Raw genomic sequence first — 27,892 nt, 5'->3', positions numbered from 1 at the left:
ATCTTCAAGTTGCCAAGGTTGGGAAACACTGGTCCATAGACTCTTTCCTCACACCAGACTTCAATTCCCAGAATGCTGAGCGAGCGGCCTTTCCTAAACCTGAATGCGGATTGGTTCTTCCCACGGCGGAAAGGCGGGCTCGGCAGAGCTGAGTTCTGATTGGGCTCGACGGCTGCCGCTCCGTGAGCCACCCGGAAGCGAGCCGGTGGGAATGAGCCTGTAAGTGACTCCTGGGAGGGAGGGGGCTCAGCCTCCTGGGGAGGGGGCCGGGGGGGGGGTCGGGGGTCTCCTGAACCCCCCTTTCTGCCTGCAAATCTCACCCCACCCTCTTTTTACAGGACCCTGGCAGCTGCATGGCAGGCAGACATTCAGCAGATGCTGCCTAAGCCTGGACTTTTTTTTGCAGATTTTGATTTATTCATTAAATTTGCATTAAGGTTGTTTGTTCAATTTTATTCGGTTCTATTAGCCAGGTCTTAAGGGCTTTTTGGAAGACCGGTAGAGGGGGGATAGCATGGTTCTCTGGAGGCAGTTGATTCCAAAGGGTCGGGGCTGCCACAAAGAAGGCCCTTCCTGGCAGCACTGTTTGGCAGACGAGACCTGAACAAAGGCCAGCTCTGTGGGTCCTTATTGGCCGCTGGGAAGCATGGGGGCGAAGGCGGTCCTGTAAATAGTCAATTCACGTGCAAGACTTGACCCCCCACCCCCAATTCCCATGAAAATCCTGTGGCGGTGAAGCTTTCAATAGAAATTGGTATAGCATCCTAGGGAATCTGTTCCCCCACCCCAGGCAGGAGACAAATTTGGGGGCGGGGGGGGGGGAGAGGCGAAGCTCTGGGCAAGATTGTAATGAGCCCCCTCCTGTTGTCCTTCCTTAGGTGAGAAGCGGAGGGTCACCTGTGTGGCAGCCTCGGCTAGTCAGAGAAGAACGTGAGGAAGGCGAGAGGCCGGAGGTGGGGGCGATGGAGCCCTTTCGGGTAGCCCAGGTATTTCCCCAGGGCAGGTGGGCTTTTGGGGGGGCTGTCTGAGAGTGTCAGCTGTGGACTGGATGAAGGCGGAATTTTTATCTATCTGTCAACTGTCTGTCTGTCTGTCTACCATCTCTATTATTTTTTACAAATAAGGTGGCAAACATAATAATAATAATAATAATAATAATAATAATAATAATAATAATAATAATCTCATTGGTTAAGAATGAATCCCTGGTCTCTTTTCTATTTACAGTCTCCACCAGCAGCCTATTATATTCCCGACTTCATCCGTGAGGAAGAAGAGCGATACCTCTGGCTGCAAGTACGTGCAGAGGTTTCCAGGGGTGCAAAAAGGGAGAACCGTCTCACGACGACACCTCTGGGAGGGAGCTGCGTAAGCTGGTGGCCTTCCCAAGCCGCCATTCCCGAAGTGAATCTCTTTCCAATTTCCAGATTTATAACGCGCCCAAGCCCAAGTGGACACAGCTGTCTGGCCGGAGACTCCAAAACTGGGGTAAATTGTGGCAATAAAAGAGAATTTCCATCGCTCGGAAGAATTGAGGGCTCCTCGATGCGCTCTGAGCTGGGTTGTTTTATTGCACATGTTTAATCACCCAGCTAGGGAACATAATCAGTGCTACAAGGAGGCGGGTTTTTTAAAAAAAAATATTATTATTATTACTATTACTATTATTACTATTACTATTATTATTATTATTATTATTATTATTATTATTATTATTATTATTGGGGGGAAGTTAGTCCGGTCCATTCAATTTCCATCAAAATCTCTGTCCCGTTGGTGCCAACTAGAATTAGCCCCCAGTGCTGTCCTTTGTGTGTCACCCCCCCCCCCCCGCAGGAGGGCTACCGCACCCGAAGGGGATGGTGGCCGAGACATTGCCCCCCTGGCTGCAGCCTTACTTGGACCGCGTGTCTTCCCTGGGGGTCTTTGGAGGAAAGCCAGCCAACCACGTCTTGGTGAACGAATACCAGCCTGGCCAGGGCATCATGGTAACCCTTTCCTCTCCCCTCACCCTATTTGATCTCAGGGTGGGGGCCCTTTACTCACTCTCGCTCTTCTTGCAGCCCCATGAAGACGGACCGCTGTATTATCCCACCGTCACCACCATCAATCTGGGGTCACACACCCTCCTGGACTTCTACCATCCCATCACTGGAGAAGCACCCTCCGAAAGCCAAGAGGTGAGGTCACGGTAGAGCCGGAGCGGCACAGGGGTTAGAGGGCAGCCCTGCAGGCTCCTTCAGCTAACTGCCGGCTGTAGTTCAGCAGTTCGAATCTCACCACCGGCTCAAGGTTGACTCAGCCTCCCGTCCTTCCGAGGGGGGTCAAATGGGGACCCAGATTGTGGGGGGAAAGAGGCTGAGTCTGTAAACTGCTTAGAGAGGACTTATGAAGTGGTATATAAGTGCTCTGCCTTCCTTCCTTCCCTCTCTCCCTCCCTCCTTCCTCTCTTCCTTCCTTCTTTCCTTCCTTCCAAGGTGGGTCAAATGAGGACCCAGATTGTTGGGGGTGATATGCTGATTCTGTAAATCGCTTAAAGAGGGCTGTAAAAGCACTATGAAGCGGTATATAAGTGCTATTCCTTCCTTCCTTCCTTGTTCTTTCTTTCTTCTTTCTATCTTTCTATCTATTCATCCCTCCTTCCTTCCTTCCTTCCCTCCCTCCCTCCTCTCTTCCTTCCTTCTTTCCTCTCCCTCTGTCTGACTCCTTCTTTCCTTCTCTTCCTCCCTCCGACTCCTTTCTTCCCTCCCTCCCTCCCTCCCTCCCTCCCTCCCTCCTTCCTAGACCTCATGGCTGCGTGGAGCTGGCTGGTGGTCCTTTGATGGGGCCTTGTTAAAGGAGGGAGGTGGTTCCATCTGGTCTTGCAAATCACCTTTTTCCCTCCCCTCCGTCCGAGCTGCCTTGTTCCCTCTGCAGAATGGGGCCCTGCCGACTCAGGAGGAGGACCGCCACGCCTTCTCCTTCCTCCTGAAGCCCCGCAGCCTCCTAGTCCTGCAGGAAGACTTGTACCTGCGCTACCTTCACGGCATCCGCCCCGTCTCAACGGACACCGTCACGCAGAAAGTGGCCAACGCCGCCCTCTGTGGCTGCGAGGTCGGGGACGCGCTGCCACGCCAGACCCGGGTGTCTCTCACCATCCGCCACGTCCCCAAAGTGCTGAAGACGTCCATTATTCTTGGCCGGAGGAAGTGACCAGTGTTTTGCTCAGCGGGGATGGCGCCCCCTGGAGGTGGTGAGAGGGAAGAGCTGCGAGCCCCCCCCCCCCACTCAAAATCACCCACGTTGGGTGTCTGTTTATGGGACACTGTGTAGCTTCCAACAGACATTGGCATGCTTGGTTTTAATCATCCAGGCAATTGGATCTTGGTGACAATGAGGTCTAGAAGCTTGCTTTGTTCCCCTTGTTACACGATGCTTCTTATTCAATAAATATATACTGGAGGGAAATTCTCGGCCTTCTCAGGGTCACGTCAACTAGACAATGTTGTTTGGCAGGGCCTAGAGGAAGAAGAGCCTTCTCTGTGGGGGCCCCGGCTCTCTGGAATCAGCTCCCCACAGAGGTTCGCACTGCCCCCACCCTCATCGCCTTTCGTAAAAGTTTAAAGACCCATTTATGCCACCAGGCTTGGGGCCATTAAATCTTAGCCCCCCGTCAATGAATGTTTAATATGTTTGGTTGAGTGAATGGTGATGAATGTTTTTTTAAATTATATTAGAGTTTTTAAGTCTTTTTAGCCATATTAATTGGATTTTTAGATGTACTGTATTGTTATGTTGTTCTGATATGTTGTGAGCCGCCCCGAGTCCTCGGAGAGAGGCAGCATACAAATCCAATTAATTAATAATAAATAAAAAATAAATACAAAAGCAGTGAACCTTAGAGAGAGGCAGATTAGAAAGGAATAAGATGTAACTCAGAAGCTCAATGTTTCAATGCTTATATATTACAGTATATATATAGAAACATAGAAGATTGACAGCAGAAAAAGACCTCCTGGTCCATCTAGTCTGCCCTTATACTATTTCCTGTATTTTATCTTAGGATGGATCTGTGTTTATCCCAGGCATGTTTACATTCAGTTTCTGTGTATTTACCAACCACGTCTGCTGGAAGTTTGTTCCAAGCATCTACTACTCTTTCAGTAAAATAATATTTTACATAGAAACATAGAAGATTGACGGCAGAAAAAGACCTCCTGGTCCATCTAGTCTGCCCTTATACTATTTCCTGTATTTTATCTTAGGATGGATCTATGTTTATCCCAGGCATGGTTAAATTCAGTTACTGTGGATTGACCAACCACGTCTGCTGGAAGTTTGTTCCAAGGATCTACTACTCTTTCAGTAAAATAATATTTTCTCCCATTGCTTCAGATCTTTCCCCCAACTAACCTCAGATTGTGTCCCCTTTTTCTTGGGTTCACTTTCCTATTAAAAACACTTCCCTCCTGAACCTTGTTTAACCCTTGAACATATTTAAATGTTTCGATCATGTCCCCCCCCCCCCTTTCCCTTCTGTCCTCCACACTAGACAGATGGAGTTTATATAAGTCTTTCCTGATAAGTTTGATGCTTCAGCTATTTTTGTAGCCCGTCTTTGGACCCCTTCAGTTTGATCCATCTCTTTTTGTAGGTATATGGGATGCAATGCAGCTTCAAACAGACGTTGGCACGCTTGGCCCCCCAAAATGCTATTTCTTTCCCCCTGCATGCTAAAAATATGCAAATAAACTCCCAAGAATTGTATGCAGTTTATTTGGCATTTCCTAATTAGGTCAAGGATGAAACGGTTTCAAAGCTTTGCCCTCCGGCCGGTGTTCAAACGTTTTCAAAGATTAAGCTTCTCCAGATGTTCCCAGAAAATTATGTTTATTATTATGTCAGGAAGGAGAGCAAGCTGCTTAAAAAAAAAAATCATTTTTTAAAAAATAAAGAGACAGAGGGATCTTCTCAAACTGCCCTGAAAGCTAATTGTGAATGTCTTTTGCGACGTGATGGACAAAGTTTATTTTTTAAATTCAATTTCTACACCGTCCATCACACCTGAATTGTGTGATGCTACCGTTACACAAACCTCTCAGTCCATGGTCGGCTTCGTTTGTTTGGTTTTGTGCAATGGTGATTATTTTGTCTGCTTGTTTGGACTCTGGACTGGAGCCCAGCTTTGGTGCCTGTTTGTGGTCAAAGGTTGGATCCCCTTGGGGCCCGATGGAGATGCAGCCCAGTTCAATCTTGATAAATCAGCCTGACTTTTGCACTGTTATCAGGTTTCTGAATTGCACTTCCTTAAACTCTGTTGTTGTGGATTTTCAGTACGCAGAAATAAAGCCTATTTCAGGAAGTGTCGTGTCTGCAGGTAAATATTCTCCAGGTCAACATTTTTTTCCAACCTGGGCCACTTTAAGAGGGGTGGACTCCATCTCCCAGAATCCCCCGGCCAGCAGGTTTAGAAACAAGAGGGCCTGTTTCTTATGCCTGTCACTCAAAGGGCTGGGTTGCAGACTATGGCAAGGCAGCGTACTGGGAGCAACAACTTGGGGTACACCGCTGTTAACAGGAGTGGGGTTAGATAGGGCACTCCTTATGTTGACCACTTTAGAAACATAGAAGTCTGACGGCAGAAAAAGACCTCCTGGTCCATCTAGTCTGCCCTTATACTATTTTCTGTATTTTATCTTAGGATGGATCTATGTTTATCCCAGGCATGTTTAAATTCAGTTACTGTGGATTTACCAACCACGTCTTCTGGAAGTTTGTTCCAAGGATCTACTACTCTTTCAGTAAAATAATATTTTCTCATGTTGCTTCTGATTGTTCCCCCAACTAGCCTCAGATTGTGGCCCCTTGTTCTTGGGTTCACTTTCCTATTAAAAACACTTCCCTCCTGAACCTTATTTAACCCTTTAACATATTTAAATGTTTCAGTCATGTCCCCCCTTTCCCTTCTGTCCTCCAGACTCTACAGATTGAGTCCATGAAGTCTTTCCTGATACGTTTTATGCTCAAGACCTTCCACCCTTTTTGCAGCCCGTCTTTGGACCCGTTCAATTTGATCCATCTCTTTTTGTAGAACTGGACACAGTATTATTCCAAATGGGGTCTCACCAGCACTCTATACAGCGGAATCACAATCTCCCTCTTCTTGTTTGTTATACTTCTAGCTATGCAGCCAGGCATTCTACTTGCTTTCCTTACCGCCTGACTGCACTGTTCACCCATTTATTTATTTATATTTATTTATTTTGTCAAAGATATAACAATGTTTATATATATGCTACTAATAAGGGTCAGCCATTAGGACTGGGGACGGAAGGCATGCTGGTGCACTTATGCACGTATATGTGCACTTACGCACGCTGGTGCACTTGTTGCCCGTTCAATGCACGTCCCTTCCCTGGGTGGGGCACTCACCTGTCCAGCCCCACAGGTGAGTGTTGGGCAGGGCCTAAGACGAGGCTCCTGGCTTGGAAAAACCGGCAGGTGTCATATGTGACTTTGGCGCCCTGCCCTTCCTGAGGAGCAGCTGCCTCCCAGAGCTGGGAGTGGGCTGGGCCAGATCTTTTTTTTGCCCCGAGAGAATCGAGTTACCTGCCAACCCTCCCTGTCTGCAGGTGAGCTGAAGAGCCGCTTCTCTCTTTGAAAAGCAGAAGCAGCCAACAGAGGCAGGCGGGCTTTTTTGGGCTTCCCCCGCCAAGCCTCAAACGGGGCATTGTCCAGCCCTTTTCCGCCAATCACGTTGGCCAAGGAAGATCATGGCGCTTTCGGACCTGGTCCTCCTCGTTTGTCACCTGTTTAATGATTGACAGGCAGGGGGAATGCAGCAGCTCAGGGAGAGGATCCGGCTTCTGGACGGCAGGTAGATGCAGAGGGAGGGGGGATCGCTGGGCTGTCCGAAGTTGGGGGGGGTCTCCTTTGAGCCTTGGGGCAGCATCCTGCAAGGGAGGTTGCAAAGTCTCGGTACCTGCCGGCCTTTTTCTCCCACGCCGGTTCTTTCGGTCAGTCGGTCGTGGGAGGGAGTTTGCAAAAGCGGCCGTGAAAACCCAACCTGCTTGCCTCCACCATACCTGCAAGGCGGGGCTGCCGGTTGGAATGACAGGTGATTGATGGAGATTTTAGAGGGACTGGGATTCTCTCTCTCTCTCACACGCACACACACACTCTGCGGAAAGGGGCTGTGCAGTTTCTAAAGGTGATATATCAATGCAAATAAGTATATATATTTTTTCTTGGAAGGCTGGCAGAACTGTATGAGAAGTGGACGGTCAGCAAAGGTTTCATTCAGAGTTCTTTCAGGCACTTGGGAAAGAAAATGCCCCAGGGGAAGATGGGCAGATTGCTCAGGGGTAGGTAGGCAAGGTGAACTCTGTACATGCTCAGAGGTTGCGGAGGGGGGGAGTGATAGACATTAGAGAAAGGAAGATTCCAGTGGACAATTAAGGAGAATTTCCTAATTACAAAAGCAGTTGGGCAAATTGAAGGAAAAGTTTCCCTCTTTCCTCCCTTCCCTCATTCTCTTTGCCTCCTTTCCTTTCTTCTTTTCTTTTCCCTTCTTCTTCTTCTTCTTCTTCTTCTTCTTCTTCTTCTTCTTCTTCCTCTTCTTTTCCTTCTTCTTCTTCTTCTTCCTCTTCTTCTTTTCCTCCTCCTTCCTCTTCTTCTTTTCCTTCTTCTTCTTCCTCTTCTTCTTTTCCTCCTTCTTCCTCTTCTTCTTTTCCTTCTTCTTCCTCTTCTTCTTTTCCTTCTTTTTCTTCTTCTTCCTCTTCTTCTTTTCCTCCTTCCTCTTCTTCTTTTCCTCCTCCTTCCTCTTCTTCTTTTCCTTCTTCTTCCTCTTCTTCTTTTCCTCCTTCTTCCTCTTCTTCTTTTCCTCCTTCCTCTTCTTCTTTTCCTCCTCCTTCCTCTTCTTCTTTTCCTTCTTCTTCCTCTTCTTCTTTTCCTCCTTCTTCCTCTTCTTCTTTTCCTTCTTCCTCTTCTTATTTTCCTTCTTTTTCTTCTTCTTCCTCTTCTTCTTTTCCTTCTTCTTCTTTTCCTTCTTTTTCTTCTTCTTCTTCCTCTTCTTCTTTTCCTCCTTCTTCCTCTTCTTCTTTTCCTTCTTCTTCTTCCTCTTCTTCTTTTCCTCCTTCTTCCTCTTCTTCTTTTCCTTCTTCTTCCTCTTTTCCTTCTTTTTCTTCTTCTTCCTCTTCTTCTTTTCCTCCTTCCTCTTCTTCTTTTCCTCCTCCTTCCTCTTCTTCTTTTCCTTCTTCTTCTTCTTCTTTTCCTCCTTCTTCCTCTTCTTCTTTTCCTTCTTCCTCTTCTTCTTTTCCTTCTTTTTCTTCTTCTTCCTCTTCTTCTTTTCCTTCTTCTTCTTTTCCTTCTTTTTCTTCTTCTTCTTCCTCTTCTTCTTTTCCTCCTCCTTCCTCTTCTTCTTTTCCTTCTTCTTCCTCTTCTTCTTTTCCTTCTTCTTCTTCCTCTTCTTCTTTTCCTCCTTCTTCCTTCTCTTCCTCTTCTTCTTTTCCTTCTTCTTCTTCCTCTTCTTCTTCTGCTTGATTTGCAAAAACACGGGGATATTTTACATGTGTAAACAAAAGCTTCCGTGCAGGGAACAAACTCTGAATATCAATGATAAAGCCAAGAATTCAGGCAAGGAAGGGAAAATGTCTGCACACACCTTATTCAGGGATGTGGCTGCTCTCCCCTGGAGCCAGATGAGCTGCGGTTATATAAATACGCTCCACACGTGCCCTATGCGCTTTGTCGGATAAATGCAGCCTGTGCACACCCATGTTGTGACGGGTGCTATCCATTCATTCAGCGCCTTCAAGGCTGTGCAATATCCAAAGTAGATTTGCAGGCCGTAAAGCAGGTCACCGGCCATAAAAACAGGTATTCCGGGATCTCTAGTTGCAAAGGGAATAATCAGCTCTCTCGCATGGATCGAAACCTTGGCAAAGATGGTGCGTGATTCATTTGGAGGGCAAAAGGCTAAAAATCAATATATATTGTCAGTCTGCCCGAAAAAGTCTTTGCTCTTCTGACGCTGGCTTTCTTTCTTTTTCTTTCTTTCTCTTTCTTTCCTTCTTTCCTTCCTTGTCCCTCCTTCTTTCTTTCTATCCTTCTATCTATTCATCCTTCCTTCTTTCTTTCCTTCTTTTTCTTTTTATCTATCCTTTCTTGCTTCCTTGTCCTTCCTTCCCTCCATCCTTCTTTCTTTCTTTCCTTCCTTCCTTGTCCTTCCTTCTTTCTTTGTATCCTTCTATCTATTCATCCTTCTTTCTTTCTTTCCTTCTTTTTCTTTTTATCTATCTTTCCTTCCTTCCTTCTTTCTCTCTTTCTTCTTTCCTTCCTTCCTTCTTTCTCTCTTTCTTCTTTCCTTCCTTCTTTCTTTCTTTCTTCCCTTCCTTCTTTCTTTCTTTCTTTATTTCTTTCTCCTTTCTTTTTGTTTTCTAGAAGTCTGAACAGGATTCCCTGGATAAGGCTGGCGAGAGGACTTTGCTTTCTACGCAGCCATTGGAAGCAAACCGGAGGCTTTTGGGGTTCTCTCCAGACCTCCTACCACTCAGGGGGAATTTGGGGGGATCTTCTATCACGGAACCCCAAGGCTGAAACCAACAATTGGGATGCAGGGAGGAGCTGTGGACTTTGACCTCTTCCCAGATAAACGGAGGTGCCGCAGATGGTCTGGGGAGCCGATGACGCCAGTAAATTCTGCTTGCAACCTTTGCATGGTGACGGTAGAGAAACGAATCAGGTGAGGGGGACCAGCTTCTGAGAAGAGCAAGGGGTCCTTGTTTAGCAACCACAATTGGGACCAACAGCTGTTAAGCAAAGCAGTCACTAAATGGAAATAGAATCATCCATTTCTGCACTCCTCCGCCCTTGAGGATGCTGGGATAATCGGCACGAAGGGCGTTCATGTTTCTCTTTAGATTCATGGGAGAGAAAGGGATTGTAAGAGAGTAAGCAAGCACAAAACCTGTGGTTTTGGGGGCTCTTTGGTGCCAAGCCTGGGCTTAATGTGCCTTTTTGGATGGGAAGGGCTGCCACCCATTGCTTTATGACCTGCTTTCCGTTCAGGCTGTCTGGTTTTATTTATGTTTTTAATTATTTTACCTTGGGTTGAATTGTGTAAACCATCCAGAATTGTTTGAGTGCATGGCTATCACGAATGCAGAGCACGGAATTAATTGTGCCGGAAAGAATGGCAAGGCTTTCGAGGTTCACGCCTGCCCATCCATCAGCCGATTTTCATACCGAGCTGACAGACCAAGGATGAAATACCTTGAGAAGAAGATACAGAAGAGAGAGAGAGAGCGATGGATGGATGGGTGGATGGATGGATGGACAGATGAACGGGCAAACAGACAGACGGAAGGATAATTGAGTGGATGGATGGATGGTACATAGCTAGAGGAGGTCAACTGATGGATGTCCCTTGGAGAAAGGCCCCTTTCCATGGCCAGCCCTGTTGCTGGACTGATGTTGCTGACCCTCCTGCCTCTGCCTTCCCAGACCGGAAGCCCCCCTGCAGGCCTTTTCCATTCCAAAGGAGTGAAGGGATGGGGGCTGGGTGGGGTGGGGGTTGCCCATCTCGGTCTTTCTGCCCTCAGGGAGGAGGAGGCCTGGGCCCTGCAGAAGACCCTCCAGGACGGCCTCTTCCGCTTCCAGGACTGGCTCCAGGTGGCTGAGACGGTGGCCGCCTCTCCCCGGTCCTCCCAAGTGTCCTGCACTGTCTCCAAACAAGAGCTGCAGAGGATCCGGGTAAGCGGAATTCACCTCCTTCTGCATTTGAGGTTATTGATCAAACGTGTTTCCTGCCAATCTCATCACGAGGTGAATTGTTGCCAAGATAATAAACACCCCGGTTGCCTTTTTCTAAGGGGGGGTCATTTGTTTCAGTCTTTCTGTTTATCAAAATCAAAAATACATCTTTTTTTAAAAAAATACTTTTTAAAATAAAATGTATTTCTAAAACGATTTTTAAAATTAAGTATATACTTCAGTGACCGAGTTGTCGAAGCGTGGAACTCATTACCGGACTCCATAGTGTCCTCCCCAAACCCCCAACACTTTACCCTTAGATTATCCACGGTTGACCTCTCCCGATTCCTAAGAGGTCAGTAAGGGGCGAGTACAAGTGCACCAGAGTGCCTTCCGTCCCCTGTGCTATTGCTCTCCTATATCTCCTGTACCTTTCTTCTATTCCTATATCTCTTCTTCTATTCTTTCATTGAGATGTTCTATTACTATACCTTCTTTTCTATTATTTCTTAGATATATTTTACTATGAGTATCTCCTCTATAACCTTCATCATGTATTTTATTATGTGTATATATAGTACACATAGTGTATTGGACTAAATAAATGAATGAATGAATGAATGATCCACAGTCACTGAATGTAAACCTGCCTGGGATAAACATAGATCCATCCTAAGATAAAATATTGGAAATAATATAAGGGCAGACTAGATGGACCAGGAGGTCTTTTTCTGCCATCCATCTTCTCGGTTTCTAAAATAAATAGAATAAATAAAAAGAAAGCAATCCCGAGGAAGGACGGGGTCTCTCTCTCTCCCCATCTGCAGAGATCACGGAGATAAAACGCAGCTCTTTGCATGGCTCCAAATCACACAAGGAGCCACAAAGTCACAGCAAACAAACGTGGCATTGAGAGGCCTGTGTACACCTTTGTGGCACCAACGGGGTGAGAGACACAGGCGGCTTTGTGTTCCCGGCTCTGAATGTGTCTGGCGAGGCGTGAAATCTGAATCCGAATGCAGGAAAGAGGCTGCAAAATTGGAGAACCCGGCTGGACGGGGCTTTGGAGGTCTTCTAGTCTAACCCCTCGCTCAAGCCGGAGACCCCGTACCAGGAAGTGTCCCATCCGGGAACTTTTAAGACTTGTGCCCTTAAGCAAAACTGGCTGGGAAATTCTGGGAGTTTATTTTATTTATTTATTTGTAAAATTCATATGCCGCCCAACTCCACTTGGTTGGGCACCTTCTGATCGGACGCTCTCTGCCCTATAAGATAGTCCTTGACTTACAACAGTTCATTTAGTGACCATCCCACCATGTTACAATGGCACTGAAAAAGTGACTTATTTACCATATTTTCAAGCTCACGGCCTTTGTAACAGTGATAAAATATTCAGATGCTTGGAACTGACTCATATTTACGACCATTGCTCTGTCCTCAAGATTACGTGATCCCCATCCAAATATTACCAAGTACATAGTCTTTCTTACCAGTTGTCTTTGTCATAATCAGTAAACAAAGATATGAAGCCTAAACACATTTTAGCTGATATACATGACTACAATACAGAGAGATTGCAGAGCCAACCTAACAGTGAGTAGCCACAGAAAGAGAAACAGAGAGGGTGACTCAGAGAAATAAGCTCTAGCTCCCTCTTGTGGCAGCCTGCAACACCTGCAGCCAATATATTGCCAACCCAACAGTGATGGGCAGATTCCTAACATACATTAAATAAATGAATAGATAATTTCTTTGTGGCAAACCTGACAGGTTGCTGGATGAGCGATGCAGAAATGATGTGAACTAGAAAGTTTGAACTAAATTCCAGCCGACCACTTTTGGGGTATACTCCTCCATGCTGCACATCTGACCCCTTCTGGGATTCCCCTCCACGCAGGCATTGCAGAAGGACATCTCGGAGAAGGCATGGTCTCTGGAGTCCTTGAACAGGCAATACCGCCAGCTGGTGTGGATGGGGAACATGGGTCCTGCTGACCTGAAGTCCTCCGTGCAGGAGGTCAACTGGCGCTGGGAGGAATTGCAAACTCGAGCGGCTGCTGTTTCCAGGAGACTTCAGGTGAGCTCGGAAGAGGGGGAGGGTCTCCTTGGTGCCGCGGGTTGGGGGACGGCCGGTTCTGGATTGAGGGTCATTATTGGACAGGCCGAAGTGTTGGTGCCGCTGCTGCCCACCAGACCTCGGACGTTTCTGCAGGGTCCTCGGTGCTTTTTGAACTTGGTTGCTTCTTTGCAGACGTTTCACAACCCAACTGGGGAACATCATCGGTGTTAGAAGAGAAATGGGGGGTTGCTCTCTGCTGATAGATATTTATTTCTAGCACTGATGATGTTACCTAGTTGGATAATGAAATGTGTAAGAACCAACCTGACTAAGAGAATATACATTACAGCTTCGGAGTCTTCGGAGAGGGGCAGCATACAAGTCTAATAAATTATTATTATTATTATTATTATTATTATTATTATTATTATTATCATCATCATCATCATCTTACAAATACCATCAAATTATCATCAAATACGTAGAGCTTACTACATCAGTCCCAGTGAATCAGCAGAAAGCCCAGAGAGCCCAGAGAGAGAAAATCATGCTTCCTGGCTCCCTCGTATGGTCATTTGCAACATTACATCTTTAAAGCTATAGTACTTCAATACATACAAGCATTCATAGTTAGCTTGTTTGTATATTGCACACCCAACTGTCTTGTACAGAGTACTAATAGATCCTACAGTCCTCCTCTCCACAACCACCTCTCCTTTCTACCCCTGATGATGTAACCCAGTCAGGTAATGAAACATGTGCAAGAAAACGGTCAAGGTCAGAGAGCACCGAGGATCTCACAGTCCTCCTCCTCCTCCACCACCACCTTCTCATCCTCCTCCTCCCCACAAATCCCACTCTAGTGTAGTATTGATGATGCTCCCTAGTTGGGTCATGAAACATCTGCAAGATGTTTTCACCTGCTCTGGATTCTCCCTCAGCATTTTGTCAATCAATGGGAGGAGTTCGGACAGAAGAAGGAGACCATCCAGGTGCGGCTGATGGAACTGGACCTGCGGCTGACCGACGTTGAGCACTTCTCCGGAGGGACCTCGCTGGATAAAATGATAGAACTGCAGGTAAAAATGGATTCCGTATCCACCAAATCAGGAGCTTCCCTGCTCACCTTTGCTGCTTCCTGGTTTTTCCTAAAGATCCGTCCAATTTTTCCAAGATCTTGAATCTTCACCTGGAAATTGGCATCGTTTGGTGGGTTTTACCTGGGGTGTTTCTGAGCTATTTTGTCAGCATCCAGCCAAGGCCCCTGGAGTTTAGACCAGCGATTCCCCAGCTCAGCCCCTGTAAGAGATGTGCAACTTAGCTCCCAGAATTCCTCAGCCCCAAATCCCAGGAGGTCCTTCCCTACCTTTAGTAGCTTCTGCTCTGGAGCAGTGCTCCTCAACCCTTGAAGGTGAAGGGACTTTCAACCCCCTAGGATTCCTCAGCCAGCTTTCCGGAATCCCAGAGTTGAAAGTCCACCCATCTTCAAGGTCGAGAAGCAGAGGTTTTAGATTAGAGGAAGCAGCTGCTCGGCAATCCTGAGGACTAGGAACCTGGCATCGAACAAAGGGGAAAGGGGCTTCTCCCATTGGGATTTGTTCTTCGGGCTCAGCAGAGGATGAGGATGGATGAGGTGAAGGAAGCTGATCGGGCTCCTTCCCTCGTTTGGTCTCTCTCCTTGATGTCCAGGCGTTCCAGCAAGATGTCCAGACCAACACGGAACACGTGGATCATCTCGTGGTCTGTGCCGAGAAATTGATCCAGAAGAGCCAGCCGGAGGATGCCGAGATCTTGGAGGAGGACCTGAAGGAGCTGATTGGGTTCCACCAAGCGGTCTTGTCAAGGGTCTTCCAGTTTCAGAGGCGCCTGGTCAGCATGAGGCTGGTATGTCAATCATCTCATCAGAAGTCTCCTCCTCCTCTTCTTCTTCTCTTCCTCTTCCTCCTTCTCTTTCCTATTTCATTTTCTTCCTTTTTTCTCCTCCTCCTCCTTTCTTCTCTTTGTCTTCTTCTTCTTCCTCTTCCCCTTCCCCTTCTTCTTCTTGTTGTTCTTCTTCTTTCTTCCCCTACCCCTCCTTCCTTCTTTTCTTCTTTCTTTCTCCTCCCCTTTCTTTTTCTCCTCCTTCTCCCTTTTTCCTTCTCCTTCCTTCCTTCCTTCCTTCCTTCCTTCCTTCCTTCTTTCCTTCCTTCCTTCCTTCCTTCCTCCTCTTTCTTCTCTTCATATTTTACCACTTCAGCCATTGAGGGAAGTCTTACTACCACTTTACAATGCCTTGGTAAGACCACATTTGGAATCCTGCCTCCAGTTTTTTTTTCTCCACAAGGGAGTTTAACTGGGGGTGGGGGGCATTCCCACGTGCCCAGATGGCTTGGTGTGCCCCACAGAGGCCTTTGTCTGCGCATGTCCATCCTGTCTCCAGGTCTTTGAGGACCAGTGGGAGTTGGACCGAGACAGCGACGGGGAGTCGGACTGCTCGCAGGCGTTTCGCAAGGGGGACCCTGAACCCGCAGCCCTGGTTCCCGAGGCTCTTGGGGGCCACTCCACCCCGAAACCAGACCGATGTTGCAGAGTTCCCCTCGGGGGGTCCTCGGCTGCAGATCTGGAGTGGGACCCCTCGGTGGACGTGGGGGGGTCCACCTCGCAGGACGAAGATTCATCGTATTACAGTGCTGTCATGGGTAAGTGGCGGCTGTCAATCACAACGCTAATTATCCTTCAGAGTTACAACAGGGCAAAAAAACCCTTGTGACTGTATTCACACTTGTGACCGTTGCAGCCTCCCTGTGGTCACATGTTCAAGATTCAGAGACTTGGCAACTGGCAGGGGCTTATGCCAGTTTTGCAGCCTTCTGACAAATTCACTTAACAACCGGGTTACAGGTAGCGCTCGCTTATGACCAGAGGTGGGCGGCTCAGGTGGAACAGTGACGTGTGCTAGCAGACTCCAGAGCAATTCTGCCAGTGCACCTGGGTAGGTAGCGAAATTGCGCTCAGACAGGCAGGTGTACCACGTGCGATTTTGCTACCTGTCCAGGTGCACTAGCAGAATTGCGCTGGACTCCACGGTTACCACGCCAAACCATGGGCGCACCTGCATGTCCATGCACGATTTCGCTACCTGTCCAGGTGCACTAGCAAAATTGCGCTGGACTCCACTAGCACTCCAAGCCATGGGGGGGGGGGGAGCAGCCCACCTCTGGCAGTCATGCGCCAAAGAGACTCTGTACTCTTATTTTGATATGAAATAAATAAAATAAGATTGGATTATTTCTCCCCGCCTGTCAATCACCAGTGATTCCAGTGTTTTCATTGCAGCCCACTCCTCGAGGTTCTAAATTGTGCTCCCCTCCCTACAAACTGGAAAGAGAATTTCCCTCTGTCTCGTAGGCTTCAGCCGGGAGGGCCGTCTTCGGCGAAGGAGTCGCTCTTCTTGGCGCTGGAGCTGGGGCAGAACGGAAGAATTCTCGGTGGGTATTGGAGGGAAAGGAGGAACGTGGAGGGAGGGGAGAGAGAGGGGGGGCAGTGGGTTGCTACCGAAAAGGCAAAGGGGGCCACAAAAGTAGCAAAAGTTGAGCTGTGCGCATAATGTGCGCGCATGCGTGTCCCAGTGTGTTTTTGCTTCTTTGCCTGCACAGGAAGCAAAGTCTTGTGAGGGGATGCACACAAGAGAGAGATTTTGGCAAGATTTGGCCGAGCATGTGCAGAAGCGAAAAAACCACTGAAGTCTCACACACACATGCAGATTCTGCAAGATTTTCCCTCCTGCTCATGCGCAGAAGCTAAAACACACTGGCACACACGCTGGGCACATATGCAAGTCGAGGACCACCTGCCTTTGTTATTTATTTGTGAAATAAATTTATAGAACTGACCAATTCAGGGCATCTTAAATGTCATTCCTAGCAGGCTGCCTTTTCTGCAATTGCAACACAACTGTAATCAATCAATCAATCTTTCAATCAATCAATCAATCAATTTTTAGTACGATTGTTAAATGAATGGTAATGGAAGGTTTTAAAGTAGATTTTTATGGATTGTTTTTATTATTGTCTCTTATATATGCTGTGAGCCGCCCCGAGTCCTCGGAGATGGGCAGCATACAAATCAAATCAAATCAAATCAAATCATAAACCAATCAATCAATCAATCCAGGGCAGTGATTCACTTAACAACTGCCACGAGGAAGGTTGTAAAATGGGTCAAAAATGGGTCTTGCTTAGCAACAGAAACCTTCGGCTCAATTGTGGCCACACGTTGTGCACCAAGACAAATTCCTTGTGTGTCCAATCACACTTGGCCAATAAAATTCTATTCTATTCTATTCTCTTCTGAGGGTTGTGTTGGGGATCACCCGGTCACCCCTTTCGAAGCGTGTGCTTAGCATGTCTCCCATTCCCTGCCAATCATGCAGGTCCAGAGCAGTTTCCCAGAGGAGGGGGAGCCCTGCAGCTGCTGGGGGGCTCATCCGATGGAAACAGATGTTTTGGGTGAGTTCACGACCTAAAGTAGACATGTCACACCTTTAAGTGCCCAGTCCCATGTACTTGCGAAAGTCAGCGTGTTGTTAGCAGTTGGCCTGTTCCCCAAATTATGTACATCGAGTCCTCCTTTAGTGACCACAACAGGAACCAGCGGCTCAGTCATTAAGGGAAGCAATCGCCAAAGGAAACCACAACGGTGCTTAAAAGATCTGCCTTCACATTTTTCTTTGCTTTACAGACTTGTGAAGCTCATACAAGGAAGGATGAATTGATGACCGTCACTCCGAATGGTAGTGGTCACTAAATGAGGATACCCTGTGTGGTTTACTCTGTTTAGAAATGCCACTAGCCCCTATTGTTTGCCAAAGTGTCTTTGAAAGCTACACACACACACATATGACAATCATTAAGAGTTGTACCTCCTGATTCTTGACCAATGTCTCTTTTCTTTTATGGACACTGAGAGCATCTGCACCAAAGACAAATTCCTTGTGTGTCCAGTCACACTTGGCCAATAAAGAATTCTATCTATTCTATTCTGTTCTGTTCTATTCTCTATATTCTGTTCTATTATATTTATATCATTGTTCTGTTCTGTTCTATTCTATTCTATTTCTATTCTATTCCTATTCTATTCTATTCTCTATTAACCAACAGTGTGATCTGCTGTATCTGAAGATTACACAAATTTATTTTGGCTAATGTTCTCGCAAGTCACAAACTTCATTTTCCACTCTGTTGTTCTTGTGGGTAGGACCTCCCGCCCCCCAGGAGCCAGGAGCCGCCCAGCTGCCCACGACAGGGGTCTGCTGCCCACCCCTCAAAGCCACGGGGTTCGATCCCAAACACATTGAGACCTGGCTGGACCAGAACCGCCAGAACCAAATGGGAATCCCTCTGGAGATCAAAGAGGTACGCTAGTCACCTGGTGAAACCGAATCAGAACTTCCAAGGTTCAGTCACTTACGACTGAAATTCGGGGTTCAATTGTTCTCCATAAGTGGAGAACTACCTGTATATATAAGCTTTTAAAAAACTACAAAAAAAAAGGAATAAATAAATCCAGTACATTATTTATGAGTTAAAATTAGTCCACAGCAATTAAACCAATCTATTAAAAAGCAAAAGTCAGCTAACAGAAAAAAAATACTCACCAGTGGGTTCGGATTGGTTCTATAGAACCGGTAACGACCCGCTAGTGATGTCACATGACCGCAAAGCCACTCTAGTCACATGACTGCCAAACCATTCCCACCCAGTCACATGACCACCAAGCCACGCCTGCAAAATAAGCCACACCCACAGAGTGGTAGCTTAAAAAAAAATTGGAACTCACCCATGCTCGCCAGGGCCGGTTTGAGGTCCACTGAAGGAAAGCCGAGAGGTTTTGCACGCAGATGGTCTCAATCCTGCACAAGTTCAGCTCTGAAGCTTGGGGAGATCCTGGCAGGCGCCGAAGATTATTGGAAAGTTGGGTGCGGGGGGACACATTTTTTTTTCTGGCAAGGGTCCCTGCGGAGAAGCTGTGGGAATCCCATGGACAACCCACCAGGAACGACAGAGACAAAAACAACATCTGTTATTCCATCGCCCCCTCTGATGCATCTGAAACAGTTGGGGTGGTCTGCAGTCTGAGATGCTTCCAGCTGACTTTCTACAGGGTTTTAGGGTGGGTCTTTTTCCTCCTTTCCGTCGTTTGGCCAGCTGAGAAGGAAAGGTGAGGACTGGCTGGTCTTCCAATGCTTCACTTCTGCTACGTTGCTTCTGTTCCTCCATTCTTTCAGGACTCCGTAACCCATGTGGACGTGCTCCCACCAGCCAAGGAGCTGCAAATTCAGACAATGGGGAAGAAGGTCCACCAATGGCCCAGGAAGAAAGGCAAGCGGAACCTGGTCACCAGGCAATTGGGGAAGGAGCAACAGGTAAGGCCACACCGTATTTGCTTAGAGTTTGTTGCCGAAAATCCTTTTCAGGAAGCACACCCAGACAAACTGATTCAGCTGGATTCCTTAACTTCTTTATAGACAATGAGGTTTTGTTGCTTTTAATATTTAACTTATGTACTGTATTATTTATTGTTGTAAACCGCCCTGAGTTCAGCAGGATTGAGCGGCATGTAAGTCAAATAAATGAATAAATAATAACAGATGAGTATTTACAATGCAGTGGTACCTCTACCTCAGAACGCCTCTACTTACAAACTTTTCTAGATTAGAACCGGGTGTTTAAGATTTTTTTTTGCCTCTTCTCAAGAACCATTTTCCACTTACAAACCTGAGCCTCCGAAACTGTAACCGGGAAAGGCACGGAGAAGCCTCCGTGGGGCCTCTCAAGGAATCTCCTGGGAGGAAACAGGGCTGGAAAAGGCGGGAAGAAGCCTCCATGGGGCCTCTCTAGGAATCTCCTGAGAGGAAACAGGGCTGGAAAAGGCGAGGAGAAGCCTCTGTGGGGCTTCTCTAGGAATCTCCTGGGAGGAAACAGGGCCGGAAAAGGCAGGGAGAAGCCTCTGTGGGGCCTCTCTAGGAATCTCCTGGAAGGAAACAGGGCTGGAAAAGGCAAGAAGCCTCTCTAGGAATCTCCTGGGAAGAAACAGGGCCTCCATCCTCCCTGTGGTTTCCCCAATCGCACACATTATTTGCTTTCACATTGATTCCTGTGGGAAAAATTGCTTCTTCTTACAAACTTTTCTACTTAAGAACCTGGCCACGGAACGAATGAAGGCCGTGAGTGGAGGGGCCACTGCACCAATAGCAGAGTTCTTCTTTAAGGTAGCAGCAGTTACAAGCACTTCCTAGTTCAGAGTTCAGAGTGGGCCGAGCCACGCCCAGCCTTCTAGCTTCAGCTTCGATTCTCTGCACAGACTCAGATGTCTTTAAGCTCCCATTGGCTGACTCAGCTGCTCATTGGCTGAACCTTGTTACCGTGGTTCCCCCGGTCATGGATATTCTAACAACGTGTAAGGTCAAAAGCCTGTGGGAGCCCCATCAGTGACCAGTCAGAAATGCAAGAAAAGTAACCGAGGGGAAGAACTGGCTGAAGCGAGTGGCGAGCATCTCCTGAGCATGCCAAAAGTGCCTTCTCCCACCAAGGCGATGAACACCTCCAAATTCAGCAGCCCAAACGGTTCTGCCATCTCTTTTGTTATTATTTATTTGTTTATATCCCTCTTTCTTTCCTTCCTTCTTTCTCTTTCTTTCCTTCTTTCCTTCCTTCCCTTTCTTTCCTTCCTTTTTTCTTTCTCTCTCTCTCTCGCTGCATGTTTAATTTCTCTAAATCCTCCCGTCTCGTTGTTTTCAACTAATACTGCCATTTCCTTAGTAATTATCCATCGCATATTTAACGTCCCATTCATATCCTCTTGCACTTTTTGCCCAAAGTTCTGCGCTACCGGGCATTCCCAAAGCATCTGCATGAAGACTCCTTTATCTTGACCCTCATGCCAACAAGTATTTTTAACATTCTGCTGGAAATATGCAAGTTGAACGGGTGTGTGATACCACTTATGTAATGTTTTCCTTCTCATTTTGTGAGATAGGTTGGGTTGAGCTCGCGCCAGAGGGGCTGGCCCACAATTGCAGGACTAGAACTCCCTGTCTCCTAGTCATTGGGCCAAAGTCAGAAGAACTAGAACTCCGTCACCTGGTGATTGGCAGTCACCCTCTGGTTTTTTTTTCAGGCCTCAGGTGGGACTTGAACTCACCACCTCCCACTTTCTATAGATACTGCTTTCAAAACCTGTTTCTTTTTTTAAAAATGTTTGATTTTGTTTCCCTCTTGTGACTCTTTTCCTAGGTCTCCAAGATGCTAAATTCCCAGTCGGCAGAAATTATGATTGCTATTGAGAAAGAGTAAGTGGCTTTTTTAGAAGTTTTTGAGAATAATTGTCTATAGGGACTCGGCCTTTTTTCAGCCCCTGTGCTGCACAAATGGAAACCGAACAACTTTAGTAACTTGTGCATTCTATGAATGCAAGCATGTCAACAGCAGGGTTCTTGTGGGATTGGACTTTTGACCACAATTTTGGCACTTCAGATCACAGAGAAGGAGAAGAAGGTAGTGCTGTTTACTTTTTGCATTTGCATTTTTTGAATTCAAGGAGAAGGGGCATTTATAACTGGCTGTTACAGACAATTTTATTAGCAGTTTGTTTTCAAACACAGACCAATCAGATTAGGCTGGGGCAGGATTAGACTGGGAAGTATAAAAGGCAGGAAAAAGCCATTTTAATTTGCACTTCAGATCACAGAGAAGGAGAAGAAGGTAGTGGCCCGCGCGCCTAACGGCGCGCGAATCATATAACTATAAACCAAAATCAGCAAAGTTTGGTAGCAATAGGGGTTGTTGATTTTCCTGCTAAGTACTTGTATTTCAATACATTGTTAAGATGACTGGCTTGGTGCAGTGTAACATTTGTTTGGCTGTTGTCTTCCGTAGCACCTTGTGGAACTTGGGGTACTGCCCTCTTTGCATAAGGACATCTAGGTTAGATGGCGAGATCTCTAGATTGCAGTCCTTAGTTTGTAGCTTGCAGTCAGAAGTGGAAAGATTGTCCCAGCCACGTGCTGTAATGCAGCCATGTGTCCAGCCTCCACTTCCACAGCGCCCCCCGAGGAGGAGGGCTGTGTGGACAACTGTCGGTTCAGGAAGATTGCGTGCAGTTGAGCAAAAACATTGCAATTTTGGTCTCTCTGTATCGAATTCCTATAGTGTTCTTGCGGATTTAAATAGTAAGGATGTTGGAGATATTAGCAAGGTCCTTCAGGCAGAGAATGAGGGGATGTTCAAAGGGGAAGTTGTCGTAAATGTCACCAAACCATCAAGTACAGTTAGTAGAAATAAAAAGAGGACACATTTTCTTGTGGGTGATTCGACCGTTAGAGGTGTTGATTTGGGACAGAGCAAGGATGTGGTTAAGGTGCTGAGGTGTCTCCCAGGGGCCACTGCCAGCAGGGACAGGAGGCGGATTACAAACATTGTTAAGACTGTGAGTAAAGGTAATAACGTTGATGTGGTGGTGCATCTTGGCACAAATGATTTGTCCCAGAGAAATGTTAATGTAGTAAAAAGAGATTTTCAATGTCTAAGTGTGGAGCTGGGTAAAATAACTGATTCAGTGACTTTCTCAGAGGTGTTACCGGTTTGTGGCCAAGAGGATAAAACAACGTGTATCAGAGAGTTTAATGTGTGGTTAAGGCAGTGGTGTAAAGCTGAAGGTTTTGGCTATGTAAGTCATGATGTCAGTAGGTGGTCTAATAGGGAGTTGTTTAAGAGGGATGGTTTGCATCCATCATACAGAGGTACCCAGGTGCTCGGTGAGGAATTCAGAACTTTTTTGGACAGGCATTTAAACTAGGTAAAGGGGACAGAGATGTAACTGATGTGGGTGATTTCTGTCCCCGACCAATGAGGATAAAGCAGTTTTTGGAAGCTTATGAAAAGGGAGCTGCAAATAATATAGATGTAGTTGATGATAAGGGGCAAACTAATAACGAAAATAATGTTCTTCGGGTAATGTGCACCAATGCTCGAAGCTTGAGCAACAAGCTCTGTGAATTAATGGCCATAATATCTAGAGATAATTTGGACCTGGTTGCCATAACTGAGACATGGTTTAAGGATTCTAATGAATGGGAAATATCCATACCAGGATATACACTGTATAGGAAGGATAGAATAGAGAGAAGGGGAGGTGGAGTAGCCATTTATATTAAAGAAAGTCTAAAAACAACACTAATTCAAAATACGTGTCAAGATCTAGAGACTCTCTGGATTTGCATGCAAAATAAAGAAGGTTCTGTCATTAGAATTGGGGTGATCTATAGGCCTCCAGGGCAATCCGAGGAATATGACAACAAGATGGTGGATGAAATTACTCAAATGGCAGTAAAGGGAGATATTGTGGTTATGGGTGATTTCAACATGCCTGATGTTGACTGGAATATCCCCAGTGCCCTTACATGCAAAAGTAAGAATATAGTAGAGGCCTTTACAGGAGCAGCTCTGGCACAGCTGGTTAAGACACCAACTAGAGGGGAGAATATTCTAGATTTAGTTTTTACGAATGGGAATTGGGTTTCAGATGTCAAGGTGGGAGAAAATTTAGGTTGCAGTGACCATCTATGTTTGTGGTTTGATGTAAAAACTCATTGTGAGCAATCCTATAATGCAACCAAAGTATTGGATTTCAGAAAAACAAATTTTAATGCAATGGGAGAATATTTACATAATGAATTAAAGGGGAGGGATAAAATGGCAGGAGCGAGCATCCAGTGGACTGTATTAAAAAAGGCCATCTTAAAAGCCACTGGACTGTATGTAAGACAAATAACTAAAGGTAAAAGGAAGAAGAAACCGCTATGGTTTAGCAATGATGTAAGGGCTATAGTCAATGAAAAAAAGGCTGCCTATAGGAGGTATAAAGAGTCTGGAAGTATAGCTGATAGGGAGGTATATAAAATGAGGCAGAAGGAGGCGAAACAGATAATATATGCTGCTAAAGCCTCAAAAGAGGAAGAAATTGCCAAATCTCTAAAGAAGGGGGATAAAACCTTCTTCAGATATATTAATGATAAGAAGAAGAAAAACTGCGGCATCACGAAGCTTAGTACCGGGAATAATACATGCATTAATGGGAATAAGGAGATCGCTGACCATTTCAATAGCTACTTCTGTTCAGTTTTCTCAAAAGACACCTTACAAAATAATACTATAGAGGGATATAGCATTGCTTCCAGCTGTACGGATTCAGCTCCAGTGATCTTAGAAGCCGATGTCTTAGAAGAACTTGAACGATTAAAGATAAATAAGGCAATGGGTCCAGATGGCATCCACCCCAGAGTTCTTAAAGAACTCAGATCTGTCATTGCTACCCCCCTGACTGATTTGTTTAACCAATCCTTGTTAACAGGAGAAGTTCCTGAGGATTGGAGAATGGCCAGTGTTGTGCCTATTCACAAGAAGGGCAGTAGAGAAGAAGCTGGTAACTACAGGCCAGTTAGCTTGACATCAGTTGTAGTTAAAATGATGGAGACTCTACTCAAAAAGAGGATAAATCAGCACCTAAAAAACAATAACTTATTAGACCCAAATCAGCATGGCTTTACTGAAGGCAAATCATGTCAGACTAATCTCATTGATTTCTTTGACTATGTCACAAAGGTGTTGGATGAAGGTGGTGCCGTGGATATTGCCTACCTGGACTTCAGCAAAGCCTTTGATACGGTTCCACATAAAGAGCTGATAGATAAATTAGTGAAGATTGGACTTAATCCCTGGATAGTTCAATGGATTTGCAGCTGGCTGAAGCGTAGACATCAGAGAGTTATTGTTAATGGCGAGTATTCTGAGCAGAGTCAGGTTACAAGCGGTGTGCCACAAGGATCAGTTCTGGGTCCTATTCTTTTTAATATATTTGTGAGTGACATAGGGGAAGGTTTGGTAGGGAAGGTTTGCCTATTTGCCGATGACTCTAAAGTGTGCAATAGGGTTGATATTCCTGGAGGCGTCTGTAATATGGTAAATGATTTAGCTTTACTAGATAAATGGTCTAAGCAATGGAAACTGCAGTTTAATGTTTCCAAATGTAAAATAATGCACTTGGGGAAAAGGAATCCTCAATCTGAGTATTGTATTGGCAGTTCAGTGTTGGCAAATACTTCAAAAGAAAAGGATTTAGGGGTACTGATTTCCGACAGTTTCAAAATGGGTGAACAGTGCAGTCAGGCGGTAGGGAAAGCAAGTAGGATGCTTGGCTGCATAGCTAGAGGTATAACAAGCAGGAAGAGGGAGATTATGATCCCACTATATAGAATGCTGGTGAGACCACATTTGGAATACTGTGTTCAGTTCTGGAGACCTCACCTACAAAAAGATATTGACAAAATTGAACGGGTCCAAAGACGGGCTACAAGAATGGTGGAAGGTCTTAAGCATAAAACGTATCAGGAAAGACTTAATGAACTCAATCTGTATAGTCTGGAGGACAGAAGGAAAAGGGGGGACATGATCGAAACATTTAAATATATTAAAGGGTTAAATAAGGTCCAGGAGGGAAGTGTTTTTAATAGGAAAGTGAACACAAGAACAAGGGGACACAATCTGAAGTTAGTTGGGGGAAAGATCAAAAGCAACATGAGAAAATATTATTTTACTGAAAGAGTAGTAGATCCTTGGAACAAACTTCCAGCAGATGTGGTAGATAAATCCACAGTAACTGAATTTAAACATGCCTGGGATAAACATATATCCATCCTAAGATAAAATACAGAAAATAGTATAAGGGCAGACTAGATGGACCATGAGGTCTTTTTCTGCCGTCAGACTTCTATGTTTCTATGTTTCTACAATTGCTAAGGAAGAATCAGTTGTTCTTTTTTTGCCCCTTTTTGGCCTGTGCTGTTAAGTGAATCACGACTGTTGCCAAATTAGTAGCACCTGTTGTCAATTGAATATGGCTTCCTCATTGGCTTTGCTGATCAGGTGGTCCCAAGAGGGTCACATGACCCCGAGACATAAATATGAGTCAGCTGCCATGTGTTTGAATTTTGATCATGTGACCACGGAGATGTGTGTGAAAAATGGTCGTAAGTCATTGTTTTCAGTGTTGTTGCCCATTTGAATGGCCACAGAACAAATGGTGGTTGTTAAGGAGTGTGTAGAGTGACACATGTGCAAAGGAATCCTAGCAGATATCCAGTAGATCAGAGGTCTTCAAACTTGGCAACTTTAAGACTTGTGGACTTCAACTCCCAGAATTCTCCAGGCAGCTATGCTGACTGGAGAATTCTGGGAGTTGAAGTCCACAAGTCTTAAAGTTGCCAAGTTTGGGGACCCCTGCAGTAGATAGTCAGAAGATATAAGTAATGGTTCAGCCATACAAAGATACATTAAAGCTTATAAAATAGTATTTACTTTAGCAAATATCATAGTCAAGTTAAACAGTCCAGTCATGCACAGTCAATAATTCTCAATATATTAACAATACTATAAGCATGACTGGTACAGCTTACAAACACATAAACTATTATCGAACACACAGCTCTTACTACAGCAGTCACAATGAATCAGCAATACCAAACAGAGAAATGTCAGAAATAACAGAATCATGCTTCTGGCTCCCTCTTGTGGCAATCTGCAACACTGCCTCTTAAAACTATAGTGCTTCAATCCATACAAGCATTCATTTTTAGCTTGTTTCTATATTGCCAAACCCAACCTGTTATGTATGTAGTACTAACAGTGGTAAGTTGAGGATCCCTGTACTTTTCAGGCCCCACCTGAAATCTAAGCTTGGAACCGTCTCCCGTTCTTCTCTCTCCAGATGTGACCTGCAGCTGCCCAACGAGATCTCTGCCCAGCCCCAGAAGCTCCGCAGAGCCTCGGTCCTCTGGCTGCTCTTGACTACGACAGTCGCGGTGCTTGTGTGGTTGTTGTGCCGGTCCTATTTCCTGAGCCTCTCCCAGTCCCCCTGCTTCGAGGCCAACGGCTTTGCCAAATCCTTCCACCTCATGCTAAGATATGAGGGTCCGCCCCCCACATAGAGGATGTTGGAGGATGGGGACGCTGCCATCAACCAAAGTCCTGTAGGAAAAATTGGACTCCTAGGAATTGGACCATTTTCTTCTGGACTTCCAAGATGTTGCATTCCTCGTGCCTCTATTTGCTCAGGGATGGGCTCCAGATCAGGAGGTCCAGAAGACATCTACCACTTCGGGAAGATAGCTTGGATTTAGGTCTGATGAACCACCTTGGAGTAGTCCCAGTGTAAAGATGGGGCTGGCTTTCCTCAAGGTAAGATCATCCGTCCATGCAAAGAGGCAGGACATCTACCTGTGGTCACGGCTGCTCAGGTGGCATCTGCTGACCTTTGGAGAAAACAGCTTGTCTTGAAGTCCCAGCAACATCTGCTCTGCACTGACATTTCTCAAAAGAGATCCATTCTGGTTGGGGGTACCAAATCTTGAGTAACTTCCAGCTTTGGATGATGGGTACTTTTGTACATGGGCTACCTGTTTTGTACCTCTGGCACCTGCCAGTTTCTAATAAAAAAAGGAGAAAGGTGTTTGGTTGTGGCAGGCAGATGATGTAACCCAGGGTACGACACCAATGTCAGACTCGATCCTCAAAACAAGACCCACACCCCACCAGAAATCTCCAAACACCTGAGATCCCAAAGATGCAAGGATGGAGTTTGTACACAAAGCAACTTTAAGATGAGTGGACTTCAACTCCCAGAATTCTCTTTAATTAAACCTCATTTTAAGTTGAATTACATGACTGGGGAATTCTGGGAGGTAAATGCAGACATCTTCAAAGTTCATTAGCATGCTGGATGGGGAATTCTGGGAGATGAAGTCCAGGCATCTTTAAAGTTCATTTGAATAATGAACTTTAAGGGAACTGGGGGATTCTGGGGGATGTAATCCAGATATCTTTAAAGTTCATTACCGTATTGTCTAGGGAATGATGGGAGTTGCAGTCCACACATCTTAAAAGATGCCAAGTTTGAGAAACAATTTATTATGGAAACTAACTACCGTGCCTTTATATGTCCAAAATATATGGTGGCAAAAAGGATAGAAGAAACAATCTGGAATATGTATTTATCCACCGCTGGAATCAC

General features: G+C 45.8%; 2 protein-coding genes across 6 annotated transcripts; both read left to right on the top strand.

The window, feature by feature from the left end:
- The first annotated feature begins 136 nt into the window (after nucleotides 1-136).
- Nucleotides 137-3,447, top strand: ALKBH6 (alkB homolog 6). Of its 3 annotated transcripts, XM_070764096.1 has the most exons (8): nucleotides 137-219; nucleotides 339-437; nucleotides 879-986; nucleotides 1,228-1,296; nucleotides 1,428-1,488; nucleotides 1,837-1,988; nucleotides 2,064-2,180; nucleotides 2,917-3,447. In XM_070764096.1, the coding sequence occupies exons 3-8, from the start codon at nucleotides 963-965 to the stop codon at nucleotides 3,190-3,192; spliced, it is 699 nt and encodes a 232-aa protein (XP_070620197.1). In that variant the 5' UTR covers nucleotides 137-219; nucleotides 339-437; nucleotides 879-962; the 3' UTR covers nucleotides 3,193-3,447. The 3 variants fall into 3 exon arrangements, with proteins under 3 accessions (XP_070620197.1, XP_070620198.1, XP_070620199.1); XM_070764097.1 differs by lacking the exon at nucleotides 339-437 and having other exon boundaries at nucleotides 165-219; XM_070764098.1 differs by lacking the exon at nucleotides 137-219 and having other exon boundaries at nucleotides 339-754.
- Nucleotides 3,448-6,789: 3,342 nt separating this feature from the next.
- SYNE4 (spectrin repeat containing nuclear envelope family member 4) lies at nucleotides 6,790-27,331 on the top strand. Of its 3 annotated transcripts, none has more exons than XM_070763655.1 (13): nucleotides 6,790-6,856; nucleotides 9,421-9,721; nucleotides 10,581-10,731; nucleotides 12,629-12,808; nucleotides 13,732-13,869; nucleotides 14,480-14,674; nucleotides 15,210-15,468; nucleotides 16,178-16,257; nucleotides 17,202-17,277; nucleotides 18,026-18,183; nucleotides 19,056-19,193; nucleotides 21,064-21,119; nucleotides 26,591-27,331. In XM_070763655.1, the coding sequence occupies exons 2-13, from the start codon at nucleotides 9,591-9,593 to the stop codon at nucleotides 26,808-26,810; spliced, it is 1,782 nt and encodes a 593-aa protein (XP_070619756.1). In that variant the 5' UTR covers nucleotides 6,790-6,856; nucleotides 9,421-9,590; the 3' UTR covers nucleotides 26,811-27,331. The 3 variants fall into 3 exon arrangements, with proteins under 3 accessions (XP_070619756.1, XP_070619755.1, XP_070619757.1); XM_070763654.1 differs by having other exon boundaries at nucleotides 6,841-7,096; XM_070763656.1 differs by having other exon boundaries at nucleotides 6,848-7,189.
- The last annotated feature ends 561 nt before the right edge of the window (nucleotides 27,332-27,892 follow it).

This window comes from Erythrolamprus reginae, chromosome 11 (genome assembly GCF_031021105.1).
Source record: "Erythrolamprus reginae isolate rEryReg1 chromosome 11, rEryReg1.hap1, whole genome shotgun sequence".
NCBI lineage: Eukaryota > Metazoa > Chordata > Lepidosauria > Squamata > Dipsadidae > Erythrolamprus > Erythrolamprus reginae.
This window is presented reverse-complemented; position numbering and strand designations above follow the sequence as displayed.

Bases quoted from the DNA above. Each gene is read 5' to 3' on its own strand.
- SYNE4 (XM_070763655.1), top strand. From the start codon at position 9,591: ATGCAGGGAGGAGCTGTGGACTTTGACCTCTTCCCAGATAAACGGAGG. The intron at 13,870-14,479 runs GTAAAAATGGAT...CTTGATGTCCAG, and splicing joins ATAAAATGATAGAACTGCAG to GCGTTCCAGCAAGATGTCCA. The intron at 18,184-19,055 runs GTACGCTAGTCA...CCATTCTTTCAG, and splicing joins TCCCTCTGGAGATCAAAGAG to GACTCCGTAACCCATGTGGA.
- ALKBH6 (XM_070764096.1), top strand. From the start codon at position 963: ATGGAGCCCTTTCGGGTAGCCCAG. The intron at 1,989-2,063 runs GTAACCCTTTCC...CTCTTCTTGCAG, and splicing joins AGCCTGGCCAGGGCATCATG to CCCCATGAAGACGGACCGCT. The intron at 2,181-2,916 runs GTGAGGTCACGG...TTCCCTCTGCAG, and splicing joins CACCCTCCGAAAGCCAAGAG to AATGGGGCCCTGCCGACTCA.